The sequence below is a fragment of the Salarias fasciatus genome, chromosome 4 (assembly GCF_902148845.1).
Source record: "Salarias fasciatus chromosome 4, fSalaFa1.1, whole genome shotgun sequence".
NCBI classification, from domain to species: domain Eukaryota; kingdom Metazoa; phylum Chordata; class Actinopteri; order Blenniiformes; family Blenniidae; genus Salarias; species Salarias fasciatus.
Window position 1 is genome coordinate 15,649,139 of NC_043748.1, and position 18,387 is coordinate 15,667,525.

Sequence of the window (18,387 nt, forward strand, 5' to 3'; positions counted from 1 at the left end):
TACTTCCCTTTTTCCTCTTTCAGCAGCTCGTCCATCCACGGGCCCCCGCTCCCTTCGGCCTCGCCGGCGGCGGATGCGAGAGGAGCGGCGGGTACGTGGGCGGAGGGGGAGGCTGACAGGCCGACACCTCTCCCTCAACCCGTCTGTCTGTGTCGCTATCCGTCTCCTGCCCCTCACAAACAGATACCCATTAGGAACGCATCCACACTTGTCCAGAGCCGCTCCTCTGTCAACACCAGTTCGCTTGTGGTATGTTCGCTGCCTCCATCTGCCTCTCGTTCTGCCTCTAGGTCTTTTAAAAAACCACTGGCTTACGGGGTGCAGCAGAGCAGAAAGATAAGTGGTGCTCAGAAAGGAGAGGGGCACCGGGGTCGAGGAGGGGCGCTTCAGCCATGTGGCACCGAGTCACGCTTCCAGACACCCCTCGCTCATGTGCAGCACCGACATAATGGCCCACTGTTGTGATTGTCAGTGGTGTGTGTGTGCTGCCCCTGGTTGGGCTGAGTGTGTGTTAATACCTTTGTGTCACCACCGTGCACCATGATGCACGGCCCCGGGGGGCTCAGTGAGCGCAGCATGGCACAGGCGCGGCACAGGAGCTCTGTGGGAGTCAAAATGAATCGGGAATGGAAAGTCGATATCTACAAATTCTCATCCTATCGTGAGTTATCCCAGTTCTCGTGAGCTTTTTAAACTTGTGTTTGTGTTGAATGATAGCTTCTACTCTTTGTCATATCTGTCAAACCATGTAGTAACTACTGGGACAGGAAATAACACATTGTTTGTTGCACAACTGAAATCGAAGCACTGCCTTTTGTAATGCAATTAGATGTAAATTGAAGTCAAATTTGATCAATCAACTAATCAGCCAGTCTTTATTTTTATAGCAGTTTACAGCAACTTTTTTGAAGTAAATGACATAAGTGATGATAAGAAAACAACTAATATATAAAAACAATACATGAAAGAAAACATTGACCTCATATATACCGACACTGATGAACAGTGAGTGAAATAAAGCTACATTAACATACGTTGAAGAAGAACGATATTAAAAGGCTAAGTTAAAAGTTTATCTGGTCTCTCAATAACAGGATTCTATTATTGTTTTTATTGAGTTTCTCAGAGATATCGTTGCATTGTGGGTAATATTTATTTGGTGGAATTATTCTCAGCTCTGACTCTTTTGTTTGTAACATCTGTCTCTGATGAACTCAGTCTGACAGTTGACCTTTGTTTAACAAAACAGTCTGATAATAGTTGACTGTGTTTTGCTGCAAAACTGTTCCGTAGCAGGAAAAACCCAAAACTAATACATTTAACTTGCAATAAGCAGTCGTTTCAAAGCTCTTTAAAGCCAACACAGGAATAAAAGGAATCTTTCTTTTCACATGACACGCTGCAGGAAGTGTTTCCTGTGACTGTGAGTGTGTTTGCCACGTCACTGGTGTCTGACACAGAGTGAACTCGCTCCATCGTCCCCTTTGCCGACGTCAGAGCGAAGCTGGAGGAGACACAAGGCAGGATTTTCTTGCCCATGAGGCCGATGACCTCAATGGTGACCTCAGCCTCTCAAACTGACACAGATCATTGAGCAGGCCACCGGGGCTGGTGAACACACACACACACAGAAACACACACACACACAGAAACACAGAGCCGTTAAACAGATCATTAAAGGCATTCGATTTCAGTTTTTTGCTTCCATTAAAACAACTTGTTATCTGCCCTCCCACTAAGATATTTACATTAACTGCATATGACTGCAGGAACATATGTTAGGTCATTTTATTTGGTGGTTTTTTGTTAATCTATACAATCAAGAGAACTCTGGTTAGTTTTTTTCCACTTCTTTTTCCTTTTTGCATCTGTAAACTGCATGTTAAGGGTATTTGCTGGTCCATTGAGAGGAAATTCCACCCGAGTGGATTTCTGTGGTGGGTGAAAATGTCGGGGTAGGCAGGAGCAGCGCAGGGCCTCTTTTTACAGATGAGGCTGGGGCACAGGCTGGATGGCACTCATCAGCACACATCGCAAATTCTGACATCTTTTAAAAGCATGAAGTTTAAACTGTAATCAACAGGTAATGAAATGAAATAATAATAAAAAAAGAAGCTCAAATCCACATGAAACATACACTTCAATGTACAGAATTTTAAATTTTCAGGTCGCAGCCACACTGACTGCTCTTTAATCATGTGTGAGGCCATTTTAACAATCTCCTCTAAAGTAGTACGCCCACCTTTTTTTGTGGGACAGCATTCGTTATTGGTGACTGAGAAAAATTTGATGAGTGTTCACTGTAGAAACTTAAACGGATGTAAACTGTTATTTCAAGCCAAGTGCCACTTAGCTGTGGCTTTAGATTCTTTTTTTTTTTCTCTTTTCAGAAACTGTTGGTGCCCCATAACGCACTGAAAGTGTGCTCTAAATGTGCTCTTTCTTTAAAGACCAGATGGATGGCTGGCTGCGACAGTAACTGTAAACATTAGGGACAAGACTTGAGCCATCCTCAGGAGTCTCCATCCTTTTCTGTTCTCCAGCTCGGATGGATTTTCTGCTGTTTTTGGCAGGAAATGAAGTGTTGAGGGTCATCCTGCAGAATCAATGTCTTTGCTAAGTCTTTTAGAGTACATTGTAGTCAGTTTAGGAGCTGAAAAGCAGCTGGTCCAAAGCATATTTTGATATGAAGGTCCTTTCCTGAGAGTGGTATGAGTGACGCCACTTGTGGTGCAGTTTTGTGGTCTGGACTGAAATTGAGAAAAGAAGAGAAAACTTTGCACTCTCATCTTGCTCACTCACAATGGTATTTTTACCATTGAACCAAAAGCGGTAAACAAGTACTGGATAGCAGCTGTGACGTACATGCTGCATCACAGCTTCCACAACAATGCTGCGTGCTGGATTGAACGCAGTAAAATGCACGTTGAATCATTGTAGTGGTGTCTTTGCCAGCCAAAGAACTCACCAGCTGCTTATAAAATCTATGAATCGGCCTTCATTAAGCTCATCAGTTTGAAACTACCGCAAGAATACAGAACATGTGAGACTTTTCAAGTATTTTGTTTTGGTCCATTTGTGGCCTCTGAAGCTTTCACACTTCTCACAAACTTCTCACGAGTCACAATCATGTTAATTTGAAGATGAACCGGAAACCTTTTTAAAGGATTTCAGTCTGTTTGTTTGATGCATACATTTGATGGCAGCTTACATTATTTAACAAGTCAGTCTGATAAGTGTAAATTTACCGCTTTATCTTCCTGCCTTGTAAAGGTCATCAAGATTATAGACTTGACTGAACTCAGTTTTGTGGAAAACACTTGTAAAGCAGCTGCTTTAACAGAAGGACAACTGGTATTTCTGCTTACAGTGAAGCCAAATGAACTCAGTAATCCGTCTCAGACGTCCCCTTTTTTTGTGTGGAGTTGATTTAACTGGGTTTCTTGTGTGAATTCACCATTAAAGCATGCACTTTTATCACTGATGTAAAGATTAATTGATTTGAACTAGTGGTTTTGGTATTTACTTTAGGAATACTGAGTTTGATTATAATGAAGAAATCATGACAGAAGCTGTAGTAATCTGACTACTCATTGCCAGGATACTCACAATACATGGAAAAGGATTTTGGAGTCAAAGTTATTAGGTCATTCACCTTTAATATAGTCGACTTCCAAGTGAAACCGATATAGCGATTGTCTCAGTCTTGCAATTTTAGACGCTGAGTTCAGTCAAGACTATTTCTAAAGTTTTCTGTTTCCAGCGTCAAACACACGAGACCAAACTAAATCCCGCTGACCCGTTCAGCCCGTCAAGTGTCATGCTCAGAGAGGCGTAGCAAATGCGGTGCTCGGTTGCTACATGCAACACTGGAGAGACTACATCATGTGCTTTTCTGGCAGTTTGACGATATTTCAGGACAGGAAGAGGATTCAGCCCATGCCTGAATGAGTGTTCATTAAAAAGCATCATGCTTGGCTCAGTGTCTTCCATATTTGGCTATTCAGTCTCCCCGTTTTGCAGTATTGTTTACATGGAGTTCACGGTCGCAGCGTTAAGCAGCCCTTGCCAATTTCAGGTCAAGTATAAAGAAAGCCAAGTTAGAAAGGTTTCGATGCTTATTTCTGTTGTTTTAGTTTGGCTTAAACATTTTGATCAATGCGTTCCACCAAATTGTTTTGACCTTGATGAAAAGCATACTGCAGCGTTGCATAAACGAAGGAACATAAACAATCCTGCACAGAGAGCAATAAGATCATCTTAATCATAAAAATACACAAAAAGATGAATCTCACTATCAGATCTAATTTGCACTCATACATATGAATCCCTTGATGAAGTGATGTTAACAAGAGGTGTTTGACTACATCCAGGAAAAAAGAAAAAAAATCTCTGTTTGCTTTTGCTCTACAGCTGTGTTTAAACACTCACACATAGAGAGAAAGAGAGAGGGAGAGAGAGACAGTCCCACTGACACGGCCTGTGTCTCCACTGTGTCTGTGAGGACGTCACTGTGTTGGCCTTCTGTCACCACAGAGCACAGCTCGCACACTTTCAGGCAAACAACTCATTACATTCAATTTCCAGCTTAGGTCGGAGTTTCAAGTCGTCTCCAGTGCTGTAGTTGCTTTAATTAAGTGTGGAATAGTGCAAGAATACTTAGGAGAATTCAGCTTCCTCATTAATTGCTAATTTGGTGTTTCGTAGACTGAAGTTCATGTTTCTGTCTCAGTTTTGTTTTTCATGAAATTTGGACATAATTTCATTGTCGCTTACGTTTTTGTAAGTTGATTGCAGAGTTAACAAATAAAGCAAATATTGTATAATGCTAGAAGGTGAAGATAAATGAAAAAAAAATCCTGTTGAATGTTAACTGATGAGTCTGGGAGAAGCCTATTGATGACGTTTGCTGTCTTAATTTTTTATCAATATCATCAGGTACAGAAACAAAGCTTAAACAGTGGTGCCTTATCTCAGTATACACTGTGACATCCAACAGATAAAAGGTGCAGGAACATGTCAAGGACTTGAAAACACAGAGCTGCAGGAAGACGCTCTCCTCTCATGCTGATGCTCGGCTCGTCAGCCTTGACGCAGGCCAGATTCCTGCACAGGCCCGGGTGTTTATCTGGGACGGGGGCCTTGTTACTCCACATTTTGTAGCTGCGCTGGTCTCTGGACTGAGCTGAGGTGAGCCAGGTGTCACCTTCACATCTGACAGCGAACTGGATGTAAAGCCAAGAAGAAAGGAAAAAGCAATTTAGCAAGCAGTAACAACGGTGTCAATAAAAAAAAAGGCCTGAGATGAAGTTCCGAAAAGATCAAATGGTGTGTCTGGATAAAAGTCAGAGAAATGCATTAAGATGGTGATACATTACATCCAGATTACATGTCAGACTAAATAATAGAACAGGCCCAATATTATTTCCTTGTCATAATTGAAATATTGATCTAACGTCGGCACCGTCACTGTCTTTTATAAAATACCTTGAGGATTGGAGAAAACGTGCTCATCTGCTGCTCGTCTGTACATATTGACAGCTGGATGGCTTTCATCAAGACTTCTTAAGACAATATCCCTTTCCAGTGGGCCAGTATGGAGTCATCGAAAATATAAAGCAGCCATGTTATCAGTTTTCAGAAGGTGTAATTAGGTATGCTATGACTGCATGATTTGGAAATCTTCCCATGTTGAGGAAAGCAAAAGTTAACACATGTGGTCCTGGCTGAAAGGAGCATCCTTGATTTGAAAGACCATCACAATCTAGAGTATAGCTGATAAAAAAAAATCACTTGTGAAACTGAAATCTAAATTGTGTTCTTTTCTTAAATGGCACAATTAATACTCACATTAAGTATTATATAGTGAAAATATTGCAGTAATGTCCTGGGTTGGCCCATGATGCCGGTCTGTGTAGTGTTTGAATGTGCTGCCTGTTTATAGGTTTTATATTAAAAGAACAAAAACATGGTCAATTGTTGACTCTAAAATTGTCTGCATGCCTGAATGTGAGTTTGACTCTGTCAATTTATAATGTATGGTTGGTTTTATATGATTGTATAACAGAAATTGTGCAATAAGGTTTACGTCATGGGTCACATGATCAATTAGTGCCTTGATTGAGTCACGCGGTGCAGAAAGCATTAAGTGAACAGGTGCGGTAGGGAGCAGACGCGTGCACGTGCTGTCCCGTCACAACATCTCATGAAGCTCAGTCTGTGGTTGAAGTGAAACTGTTCTGGAGTTTCGTATCAAATCCTGCTCAGTCGGAATAAAGGGATATTATCGTCGGGTGTGTTCCACATGACCGCCAAAATGCTTTCAAGCTACGTGAAGCGCGTGAAGTCAGGTGAGGTTTAAGCCATCACCACCGCAGGGTTACTTCTACTTCGTAAGTGCTTAGCCCGCCTACGGGCTTCGCTAGTGGCACTCCCCTTGGCGCAGCCAATCAACTGAGACAACAAAAGCTCGACGCACCAATCCCCCGCCGCCCGATGGCGCGGCTCCACGCCCCCCGAGGGTATACCCCGAGCTGGAGGCAGCCATTCTCCCTTCTTCTTCCTCAGCATCACTTGAGACATTAAGAAGCCACAAGTTTCTTCGGATCAAGATTCTTCGAATCAAGATGGATGGACCTGCCCGTGACCAGTCGCCATCGGGCGTCGGGCCTATCACCCTGCTCATCGAGCAAGATCATTTCAAGCGCTGCTTTGTCTGCGTCGGCTGACGGCATCACTGTCAGCGGCCTTTCTGCCTGCCTGCCTCACTCTGCCGCTCGAGGTAACCCAGTGGCGAGCGGCCTTTATGGGCGCCGTCTCACCGGCTCCCGCGCATGCGGCAGCAGCAGCAGCAGCGGCGTCCCCGCGTCTATGGAGCCCACGCAACGCGACGGCGCCTTCTCCACCTTATTCAGACCACCGTGAGACAGGTTAGTATGCCCTACTCATGATGTGTTGTTGCAGTACTACTGCCTGAGCCCCCCGCGAGCCCGTGGAGCACCTCGCGGGGCTCTTCACCTCCGCTGCTCAACGCGGCCTCGCGCCTCCGCCGTAGCCTCCGAGCCGGCGCAGCGCGGCTTAGCACCCGGGCTAGCAACCCAGTCACGGACTCGGTCCCGGACTGCGGTGCTGTGTCCCGCCGTGCCACCGTTCCAGGCCTGCGTGCTACGTGTCTGGGACGCCCCGCTCACCGCCAAGAGGACGGTGAGGGGCTACCATTAGCACGGCTGTTGTGATACATCACTAAGGAGCAGCTAGCCTCCCCTCTTCCCGCGCAATCTGGAGGGGCTCTCTCCCTCCCTTCTCTCGCTACGTGATAAAGCAGAGAATGTCGAGCGGAGCGCGCGCGAAGCAGCCCGGACGCACGGCGCTATCACGGGCTCTCCCTCCACGCGCTCGCCGCGCTGCTGCCGTGTAAGCGGTACGCAGCGGCGAGCTTGGCCGCTGGCTCTCCCGCCGAGCGCGAGGCGCAAACGGAGCGCCGTCGAGGTCCTGCACGGCGCCTCGCAACGCTCCAAACTACTTTCCGCCGGCTTCCGCCTGTGTTAAGCACAGCGAGGCGGCGGGGCCACGCCGGCCGGGTCCCCGCTGATGAGCGCCCCGCCCTGGTAGCATTACCGCGGCCGGCGGCCCGAGAAACGTCGGGACCGCACCGCCTCTGCCGGGTTCGCCCCCAACAAAGCGCTGGTCCGCGGCCCAGGAGCGGCCGCCCGCGCTCTTCATGGGACGCCCTCTCCACAGCTGCATCTCTCAAGAGCAGCTATCCTCCCCCTTCCCGTGCTTGTATGACTGAGCATCAAGCTCGGCGGGGCTCTTCCCTCCCTTCGCCCCGCTATGTGATAAGTGGCGTAGAACGGTGAGCGGACTGCACACGGAGCCGCCTGGCCGCACGCACCGTCACCGGTTTTTCCTCCACGCTCTGCCGCGTGGCGGCGGTGGACGCGGGCACAGCAGCGAGCTGGGGCCGCTAGCTTTCCCCGCCGTGCGTGTCACGCAAGCGGAGCGCTGCCGATGTCCTGCCGGCACCCCGCAAACGCTCCAGGCTGCACTATCCGCCGGCTTCGGCTCATGTGAGTACGATGAAGCGTCAGAGCGGCGAAGTGTGCCAGCCCGGGTCCCCACCGTGGGGCATCGCGGCCCCGGCGGCACCCGTAAATTCCGCCGGCGTATGCTCGTGTTAGCACAGCGACGCGTCACAGCGGCGGAACTTCACCGGCCCGGGTCCCCGCCGTAAGGCGCCCCGCTCCCGGCATCACACGCCACGCTCCCAGCTGCGTTTATCCGCCGGCCTCCGCTCGTGTCAGCACAGTGAGGCGTCAGAGCGGCGGAACTTCACCGGCCCGGGTCCCCGCCGTAAGGCACCCCGCTTCCGGCATCACTCAATGCTTCCAGCTGCGTTTGTCCGCCGGCCTCCGCTCGTGTTGGCACAGTGAGGCGTCAGAGCGGCAGAGCTGTGCCGTGCCGCCCCGGGCTACCGCCGCGCAGCGTCCCGGCCACGGCATCACCCATACCACCTCCAGCGGTGTCTCTCCGTCGGCTTCCGCCTGTATTGACACAGCGAAGCCTCAGAGCAAAGGAGCTCTGCCGGTCCGGGCTCCTGCTATTGAGCGTCCCGGTCCTGGCATCATCACCGAGGTTCAGCGGCCCGGGAAGCCTCGGGATCACGCCGCCTCCACCAGGTTTGTCCCCAACAAGTGCCGGTCCGCGGCTCCAAAGTGACCGCCCGCGCTCTTTGTGGGACACCCGCTCACCGCCGCGCTGTGGCGTTTTCCGCCAGCCCTTGCCTGTGTTAGCACAGCGGAGCGACAGAGCGGCGGACTTATGCCGCCCCGGGTTCCCGCCGTAGGGCGCCCCGGTCCCGGCTTCATTCATTACGCTCTCAGTGACGTTCTCCGCCGGTTTCCGCCTGTATTGACATGGCGATGCCTCAGAGCAGCGGAGCTCTGCCGGCCCGGGCTCCCGCTATTGAGCGTCCCGGTCCCGGCATCATCACCGAGGTTCAGCGTCCCGAGAAGCCTCGGGATCATGCCGCCTCCACCAGGTCTGTCCCCAACAAAGCGCTGGTCTGCGGCCACTAAGCAGCCGCCCGCGCTCTTACAGGGGATGCCCCCTTTTCGTCGCACTGCGGCCGTGAAAGCGGGTCGCAGCAGCGAGCTAAGGCCGCTGGCTCACCCATCGTGCGCTACGTGCAGTGTCCCGGCCCTGGCATCATCACTGAGGTCAGCGGCCCGAGAAACTTCGGGATCTTGCCGCCTCCACCAGGTTTGTCCCCAACAAAGCGCTGGTCCGCGGCCCTGGAGCGGCCACCCACGCTCCTTCATGGGACGCCCCCTCATTGCCATGCTGCAGCCGTGGACGCGGGTCACAGCAACGAGCTGAGGCTGCTGGCTCATCCACCGTGTGCTATGCGCATGAGGAACGCCGTCGAGGTCCCGCCGGTACCTCGCAAACGCTCCAAACTGCTTTTTCCGCTGATTTCCGCCTGTGTCAGCACGGTGAAGCGTCAGAGCGGTGGAGCTATCCAGCCCGGGTCCCCGCCGATGAGCGCCCCGGCTCTGGCATCATTCATAAACGCTCCAAGCTGCGTTATCCGCCGGCTTCCGCCTGTGTTAGCACAGCGAAGCGTCAGAGCGGCGGAGCTGTGCCAGCCTGGGTTCCCGCTGATGAGCGCCCCGGCATCGTCACCAAGGTCAGCGACCCGAGAACTTCGGGATCACGCCACCTCCACCGGGTTTGTCCCCAGCAAAGCACTGGTCCGCGCCGCCCGCGCTCTTTCATGGGACGCCCCCTTCAGCCCTTTCGCCGGGGGTCCCCCGTCTCCCGAGGCCGGGAGGACGGGTGGACTGTCCCCTCAGGCCGTGGTACAGCCACTCACGCTCTGCTTCGGACGTGGCGTGCTATGTTGGGGACCGCTTTCTCCCTGGTTGTTAAGGACGCTGAGAAGCGGCTATGCCCTGCAGTTCACCTGTCGCCCGCTTCTCTTCAATGGGGTTCTTTGTACGCGGCTCGCATGCCCTGTGGGGCGGCCGCTCTCGAAGCAGGAGTGTCCTCGCTCCTCCGCCGGGGCGCGGTTACGGAGCTGGACGCGGAGGAGGTGCATTCGGGCTTTTATTCTCCCTACTTGTTGGTTCCAAGAAGAGCGGAGTCATGAGACCCGCTTTGGACCAGCGGGCCCTAAACACTCACATAGCCACCAGGAGGTTCCACATGCTGACGGTCAGACACCTCCTGGAGAGCTCCTGGGGTTCTTGGTGAACCGGGACAAGAGCGCACTCACCCCAGCTCAGCGCATGGCTTATCTGGGTTTGGAGCTGGACACGCTCTCTATGACGGCCCGCCTCTCTGCGGACAGGCGAGCCTCCCTCCTCTCAGCCCTGAGGTCTGCAGTGACCATGCTTCTGGTCAGGGTCTGTTTGGTCAGGACCGTCCTGGATTTAATGGCCGTGGCCCACCTGGTGGGCCTTCTTCTGGTTGGGCCTTCTGCACATGCGCAGGCTGCTACGGTGGTTTGCACGCCTCTGCTGCTTGGGGAAGCGGGACGGATGCAGAAAGGTCTCGATCCCGCCCTCGGGCACGCCAGGATCTCCTTCTCTTAATGGATCCTGCTCTCCTATGCTAGGAGTCCCCCTGGGCTGCGTATCGCATCACGTCGAGGTGTTCACGGATGCGTCTCTCGCAGGGTGGGGAGTCACCCTGGACCACCACGCGGTGGGCGGTGCCTGGGATTCCATGGAGTTCCTCCAGGCCCTGCTGGACAGTGGCTGAGCTGCATCCACACTGCGGTGTTTGCATCAGCCATCATAGCGGGTTACGGCGGCTTTGGCCACTTCTCTGCACGCAGTCACCCGCTGTTGAAGCGGTTTCTGTGTGGGGCGTGTTGGCTACGGCCACCCCCCAGGCATGTGGTCTCCCCGTGGGACCTCCACGTTGTGTTGGAGGGTCTTGGGGGGCTCACCTCTTCGAGCCTTTGGAGAAGGCGGAGGTCCGCTTTCTCTCCTTCAAGGCCGCCATCTTGTTCGTGCTAGTATCCGCCAAGAGAGTTGGGGATCTCTGCGCCTTGTTGGTCCGCCCATCCTGCAGGCTGTTCAGCCAGGATGGGGGACTTGTGCATCTTTGGCCTAACCCGGCCTTTAATCCCAAGGTGATCACTTCGGACTTCCGGTCGCGAGTGATCCAGATCCAAACGCTTGCTCCCGGCCTGGCTCATCTGAGGACGGCCCACGGCTGCGGTTGCTGTACCCGGTTAGGGCCCTGCGTTATGTCCAGCGCACAGCTGGTTTTCACACCACGGACCAGCTGTTTGTGGGGTTTGGAGCCTGGGGGCGTGCCCCCCCCCCGCCCCCGACCTCTCAGAAAGACGTCCACTGGGTGGGGGGCGCTATTGCAGCTGCCTGCAGGGCACAGAATCTCTCGCCGCTGGCAGTGATTCATGCTCATTCCACACAGCGTGTGGCTGCCTGTGCGGCCCTGTGCAGGGGTGTCACGGTGACATCTGCCAGGCTGCCTTCTTGGCCTCCGCGTTCATATCTGTTGGATATGTGAAATGACTCTGTGGCCATGTCGGTTTCAGCGAGAACACGAGTTCCGTCGCTTAACCGTTTTGGTCCTTCTGGCCTGTTTGCCGCGTCCCGAGTGGGGTCGTGGACCAGGGCTTTCCCGCCTGCCGCTTGGTTTTTGCCGCGGCCTGCTGATGTTGTGACTGTGACGGTGCTTAGCGGGAACGGAAGTTCTGCCGCTTGCCGTGTTGGTCTTCTTGCTCGACTGCCGCGTCCCGGGTGGGGTCGCGGACCAGAGTTTTCTCCCCGCCTGCCGCTTGGCTCTGCCACGGTGTGCGGATGTTGTTACAGTGACGGTGTTCGTGGGAACAGGAGTTCTGCCGCTCGCTGTATTGGATCCTCTAGCCCGGCTGCCGCTTCCCTGTGTGGGTCGCGGACCAGGGTTTCCCGCCTGCCGCTGTGGCTTGCCCTGGCCGGCGTGTGTGTGTCGCTGTGGCGATGTTTGTTCACGTCGCGGGCGGCGCTTCGGCGCATGGATGCCCGCCTCGTTCTTTGGGGGTTCTGCGACCGTTCTGGACGTACGGTTTGTTTACTTCCATCTTACGCACCAATCCCGTCAGCATGCCAGCTGGGAGTACATTCATCGACCTACGGCCTTCGCCTGGGTGTGTGCCACTAGCGAAGCCCGTAGGCGGGCTAAGCACTTACGAAGTAGAATTAGTAGTTACTGGATGTAACTCCAGTTCTACGAGTAAGTGCGTGCCCGCCTACCTGCTGGCCCAGCTGTCTGCTTCCCTTACTTGGCTGATTCAGAAGAAGGGAGAATGGCTGCCTCCAGCTCGGGGTATACCCTCGGGGGGCGTGGAGCCGCGCCATCGGGCGGCGGGGGATTGGTGCGTCGAGCTTTTGTTGTCTCAGTTGATTGGCTGCGCCAAGGGGAGTGCCACTAGCGAAGCCCGTAGGCGGGCACGCACTTACTCGTAGAACTGGAGTTACATCCAGTAACTACTAATTTCACGTTTCGAACGAAGTTGTATGATTTTATTTATTTACTCGGTGATAAAGGCTCCAATTCTCTGATTTTATACATCTTTTCACCTTTGACTAATCAACCTCTGATTTCTGTATTTATTTTGCTTACCGATAGTGAACATATTCAGTTTTCCAAACAGGACATTGAACGCACCTCAATCAACATGTGACAAAATAATTATTAACTTTTCAAGTCTCATGGGCCAAATAAGCAACTGAAAATTCTCAGAAGTGAACAACTTTTAGAAATCAGCTTTAAAAATAATAGTTATTTTGCTGTATTTTCATTGTAATACAAGAAATAATACAACACAAATGCTGCTTTTGCACAAATGTAACCAAAAAGAAATATTTTGAACTTTTTAATAATGGAAACACTTTTTTTCGTGCATCTTTTTTTTGTGTGTCATTTTGTTATCTTGTGAGTATATTAGTGGTGGTGTTGATCCAACTACATGATATGCCGACTAGACACAAGGCAGTCTTTGTGGGATTGTTAGTTCTACAACAGCACGTGAAAAGCAGATATTCTCACTTTTGCTCACTGTACCCCCACAAAAAAAAAAAATGTTTATGACCTGTAAATGCATAATTAGTTTGAGCATGTTTATACACTGGCTGGCCTCATTGATAAAATCAAGACTGGTGCCTCTTGTTCTTCATTTCCCTGGTTAATTTCCTTTTGCTTTTCTCTTTGTTCTTTCTGTCCATGGTAAGATGATTACATGGAAGCAGATAACAAAATAAAGGCTTTATAGACATGGCATTGTGGTTTGCTTCAAAGTTTGTTGGTCTGGATCTGTGCCAGGCCCTTTCCGGGTGGTGTTTGTGTTCTCCCCATGTCTAAGAAAGTTTCCCTCACAAAGTAAAAGGATTGTCTTGTGACAGCCCTGAACTGGATGAAGCATTATGGAAGGAGTGGATGTTCGAAGACAGTCTATTTCTTACCATAACATCAAATCTTCTGTGTTTTGCAGCGCTCAAACGGTCATTCGAGGTGGAGGAAACGGACACGTCCACACATCCGTCACCTCTGTCCCGCCGGACCACCATCCCCCTCCGGGCATCCACCTCCTCCACATCCAGCCAGCGGAGCTACAACTCCGACTACTCCTCGTCCAGGACGAGCTCCGAGTCCTCCCATCTGCGCTCCCCAAAGACTGGCATGAGGCGCATTGAGTTGTCAGGGGGCCGCAATCTGGACACAGGGTCTTCCCGCCGCACAGAAATGTCCATTGAGGTCTCCTCCAAGCAGATCGATAACTCACCCAGTGCTGGCATCGCCCGCTTCGGCCTCAGGCGACCGGAGGTCAGCCTCAACAGTCGGAGTACCCCTCTAGATGGTAACTCCAATTCAGTCTCCGGTGCTGCAAGCAGGCGGGCGGAGCTGAGCGTGACGCGGCCTCACGAGCCCCCCACCCCTCCCAGGAGGATGGACACCCAGCTTTCGTCACCCATGGTCTCGAGGATCCCCGAACCCCCTCAGAGAAGAGCAGAGCCGCCGTCCACCAGCCCAGTGGATGGGGCCTTTAAGAAACCAGAGGTGCCCAGCCTCAACCAGCCGGACGGTCTGGTGCCGGCCAGCCCGGTGGAGAACAACAGCAGCGACAGCAACCATCACTCACCTGCCCCTGTCGCCCCGCTGCCCCCCTTGGTGGAGCCCCGTGTGGAGAGGGTGCAGTCACCCGTCCGGGAGCCGAGCGCAGCCCGGACCGCAGACAGTGAGTACCCACTTCGTGATTCTGAGCTCCTAGCTGAGGCGTACAACACAACTGTGGATCTTTTTGCTGAGCCTCGTATTTCATCAGGGTTTGTGCTATTAATATTGTGCCTAATATTAGAGGTGAGACGTGAAGTAACAGTATAGTTCAACGAAAAGGAGCGCAGGCATGTGTCCTGAAGAGTTTTTCGGTCTAGACTGTGAATGTAGGTCAGCAAGGGTGATGATGAGAATCACAGGGCCGCTCCCAGGACAGTGGTTTAAAAAAAAAAAAAAAAACACACACAGTTGTGGATGGAATCACTACAACTCCAGACATTTTTTTTTTATTTTTTTTTATGTGGTTTGCATAGATTTTCCATTTATCTGGTGAATTTCAGTGACATAAGAAGTTATCGCTGTGATAATTAAAAAGACATGGAGGTGAAATTATCCTTGTCCAGACAAAGCTGAGGTTTGACTTTTCAGCTAGAACTCTAACCTCACATACATGTGGTTCAGAGACGAGGCCAAGCTCAAACCAGGCACACATCAAATGTTTTTGGAGTGAATTTTACCCCAGATGATGAGACGAAACATCAAGGAATGCCAATAGCTGTGGTACGATACAGATACTAGCGAACCATTATTTTCTTGGGTTAAAACTTCAACAGATCAGGCCAAGGACGGAATAATTCTGCTTCTGTTTGGTCTAGTCATCCCACAATAAAGTCTTGCAGTGAATGTTGGTCCAGCATGCCAAGGATTTGTAGCTAAAGAAACTTTTACACAACCTTTGAGCAAGGTTTCTTTTGTGGGAGAGGATGATGGTTCCTGAGCTTGTTCAGTTCTTTATAATCATTAGATTAACTAAACCCAGCCTTTTCACAGTAATCTATGACCTTTTCCCTAGTAGCACTTCAGCTTCTAATATGCCTTCCTCATTTTCTTTCTCAAATTTCTGTCTGTTGCTTAAACGTGTGCTTTTTATGGAAGTGGATTTTTGTTGCAGATGCATGTTTCATGTTAATTAAAATGTAGACTTCCGCAGTGTTTGTGCTTAATCCTGGATTGTGTTTTGTATGAAATCCTGTTTGTTTGTGCAGGAGCTTTGAAGTTTCCATATCTGTCACAGATTATTTGTCTTGTTTTCCACTTTTCTTGTGCTTGCTCATCTTTACCCTAGTATGACTCTGCTGTCCGCAGAGAGCTGTGCACATGAGTCGCCCTCACTAGTTTAGTACTATCCCAGTGTAGGCGGCTGGGTGGGAATAGATTCCCAGTCTGGTATTGGTTAACCAATAAACTCATTCATACTAAATATGAGATAAGTGACCTCATTTAAGTAGAAGGGAAATAAACAGGGAAAGGGGAGGAGTGTCAACTTCTGCCACATTTGGCTCAGATTTTTTATTGATTTATTTGTTTCATTCTTTTAAGAGAAAGAAATGAAAAGGAACAGAAAGAAGTGAGACTTATAATGTCTGCCCCTATCAACATAAAATAAATGACAATTTGTCAAGATTTGTCAGATTACCACCTTCCTGCCAGCCATGCATGCAGATGGAGGACCTGCTTGGACGAAGCAAGTAGACGATAGGAAGTGGAGAGTAAGTGTGCAGAAGAGGAAAAACGGAGCATGTGAATTGAAGAGAAAAACAATCTTAACAAGCACTCATTTGGGAGAATGATTATACAGGCAGCCCAGAATTACAGCCAAAATGACTTCACTTTTAATTTCTTCAAAATGTGCAACAGGCACAGATTCAGTCTGATTCTAATTATAAAATCAAAATAATAAATATTAATCTCTTCGTGTTTCTTTGATGCTTTTGGAAGGAAAACTGGAAATGTTTTCACTTGTTGACAACTCCTATTGCTCTGCTGCCTGCACTGACCTCTGATGGTCATCAGCTGTTTATTGAAGCTGAAGCAACTTTACTGAACCTTATTAAAATATTAGTTTCTGCTTAGCATCTGATCAAAATCCTAATTTGATCATGCGGGTTGGAAAATATATTTATGAGTGATCCGGATTCCATCTTCACAACACGTTGCTTCCCACAGAGTTTTGTGCATTTCTGCTGTGTAAACTTTCAATGTGATGCTTCACACACTTTGTTTGGGGAAAAAAAAACAAATGACAGTAGCAAAGTAAAACTGGAAGATGTAAGAAGCAATTCTGCCACATCATGCAAATGTGGAGAACAAGGAGAACATCTCTTGTTGCATATTCTGTACAAACTTGATGACTGTAGTGAACACATCTTCAGTATTGCTGGGTTCCCAGATAAGGCTTGATGTCTGATAATGTGCACATATCACAAGCAGCCAGTGCAGAATGTTGTGGGACCAATATACTGAATGAGTCGGATGATATTCGTGGTGCCCTTCAGTCTCCTCACTTATGTCAGTGTTCATTTAAATAGTACTATCTGACCATGTAAATGCAGCTACTCATCATTTATTTGCCTCTTTTGTGTTTGTTCTATTGGATTCTTCATAATAGCTGTGTGAAGAGCATGTGAATATGTAAAATGATTACAGATTCTTGCTCTCTCACCACATTGAGCTCAGATCCCAGCCTGTTGGCACAGAGGAGATTGCAGCAGCATATGCACAATATCTGGGTGCAGAATTAGAAAATGCCTCAAATACAGAATGAGTCATTTGAAACTATTTTAGAAGCAGCACGAGGAAGGGACTTTTATTTCAGAGAACTCTAATAATTGTTTTCCACTTTTGTGGAGAGATGCAGAGTGAGTGTGAGAAGTGGACGATGATATTTTTAATTTCAAGGAGTATTTTAAAATGGAAAAAAAAATGCAAAGTTTTAATTTATTTGTTCCTTTTAGTGTCAGTACTGTATCCAGTAGGACACAGTTTTTTAGTCCAGTTGTCCCATGAGAATATTCACTCTTGGCTTATGTTGATTTTGCAGCTATAAAGTCCCAGTCTGTGACCTTTTTTTTTTTTTTTTGTTGTTGTTCCTGTCCAGAGTGTTTACATCTATCTTCACCTTGATGAGATACTGATAGGCGATGAGCTGTTTCTACGGTTGGTGCTTTAATGACAGGTTCGGCTTCAGGTGACCTGTCCGCTCTAATGACCAGCAGCTGTATTCGGCCTTGACGGGCTTCAACAGGATGTGACCTCATGTGTACACTCAAACACACACACAGTCACTCATTGTGTACACAAGTCGTTCCAGTTTCCTGTTCTCTTATTTGACCCTGATTTATTTTGTTATGGCTGCTGGTGTATGTTGCAAAGGCAATAAAAGTATTTTTGAAACAGATTTTAGATGCGTAAAGTCAAATCATTTTAAAAAGGCCTGTTTTTTTTTAATATACATGGATTGTCTTGATAGACACAACACGACCCTGCGAGTCAGTTGGCATAAACTATAAACTTAAAAGGAATTTTCTTTTTTCCCTATATTTTTATTAATAAGCTTTTAGCCTACAGGAATCAATTCCTGTGATATTAACCACAGTATTCGACTCTTAAGTGTCACTTGTAATGATTTATACTGCCTGAAAATCACACCAGCTGCTGAATATTTCAGTGGAAAGATGTTGCCTTGATTACATTTCCAATAATAATTCTCTCCTGACGCTTTATTTCCAGATGATGTGTGTGTCTGTGTGGGTGTGCTGCCGCACTTACAGTATCAGGATGTCGACATAATTCCATGCCATCCACACACTCCCTCTCATTAGTCACCCTGATCTCTGTTGGACTGGCAAGTCTTTTAGGAATTTCCCTCACTTTCACTCTCCGAAAGAAGAATCTTGGTCTCCTGTAGCTATACAGGAGTGCAAATTGAATTCGGGGATTGTCGAGAGGAAATCTGTAAAATAAAGATCAACAAAGGAGGTATGATAGCAAAGGATTACAGTGGGATCTCCCAATGGAATGGGTAACTTGTTCCACTATAGCGGAACTGTGTTTGAATCTCAGTGTGATAAAAAGGGCAAGGCGAGAGTGCTTGTATCAGTGATTTACTGTGTCGACTTCGACAAAAGCTGCCAGCCGTCCCTAATGGATGGAGTGTCTGGCATGGCAGCCACCTCCATTGATGTGTGAATGGATGAACGCTATTAACAATTAAAAGTGCTTTTTTCAGCTTAAAGGTGCTGTAGGCAGGATTCCGCATCG

At 49.2% G+C, this 18,387-nt stretch overlaps 1 protein-coding gene across 3 annotated transcripts in view; it reads left to right on the forward strand.

Annotated features, from left to right (window-relative positions):
- septin9a (septin 9a) overlaps positions 1–18,387 on the forward strand; it is a 66,709-nt gene that overhangs the window by 21,406 nt on the left and 26,916 nt on the right. For all 3 annotated transcript variants that reach the window (XM_030089843.1, XM_030089846.1, XM_030089845.1), the window contains one exon: positions 13,505–14,248. In XM_030089843.1, coding sequence (XP_029945703.1) covers positions 13,505–14,248 — 744 coding nt within the window. The remainder of the gene's footprint in view (positions 1–13,504; positions 14,249–18,387) is intronic.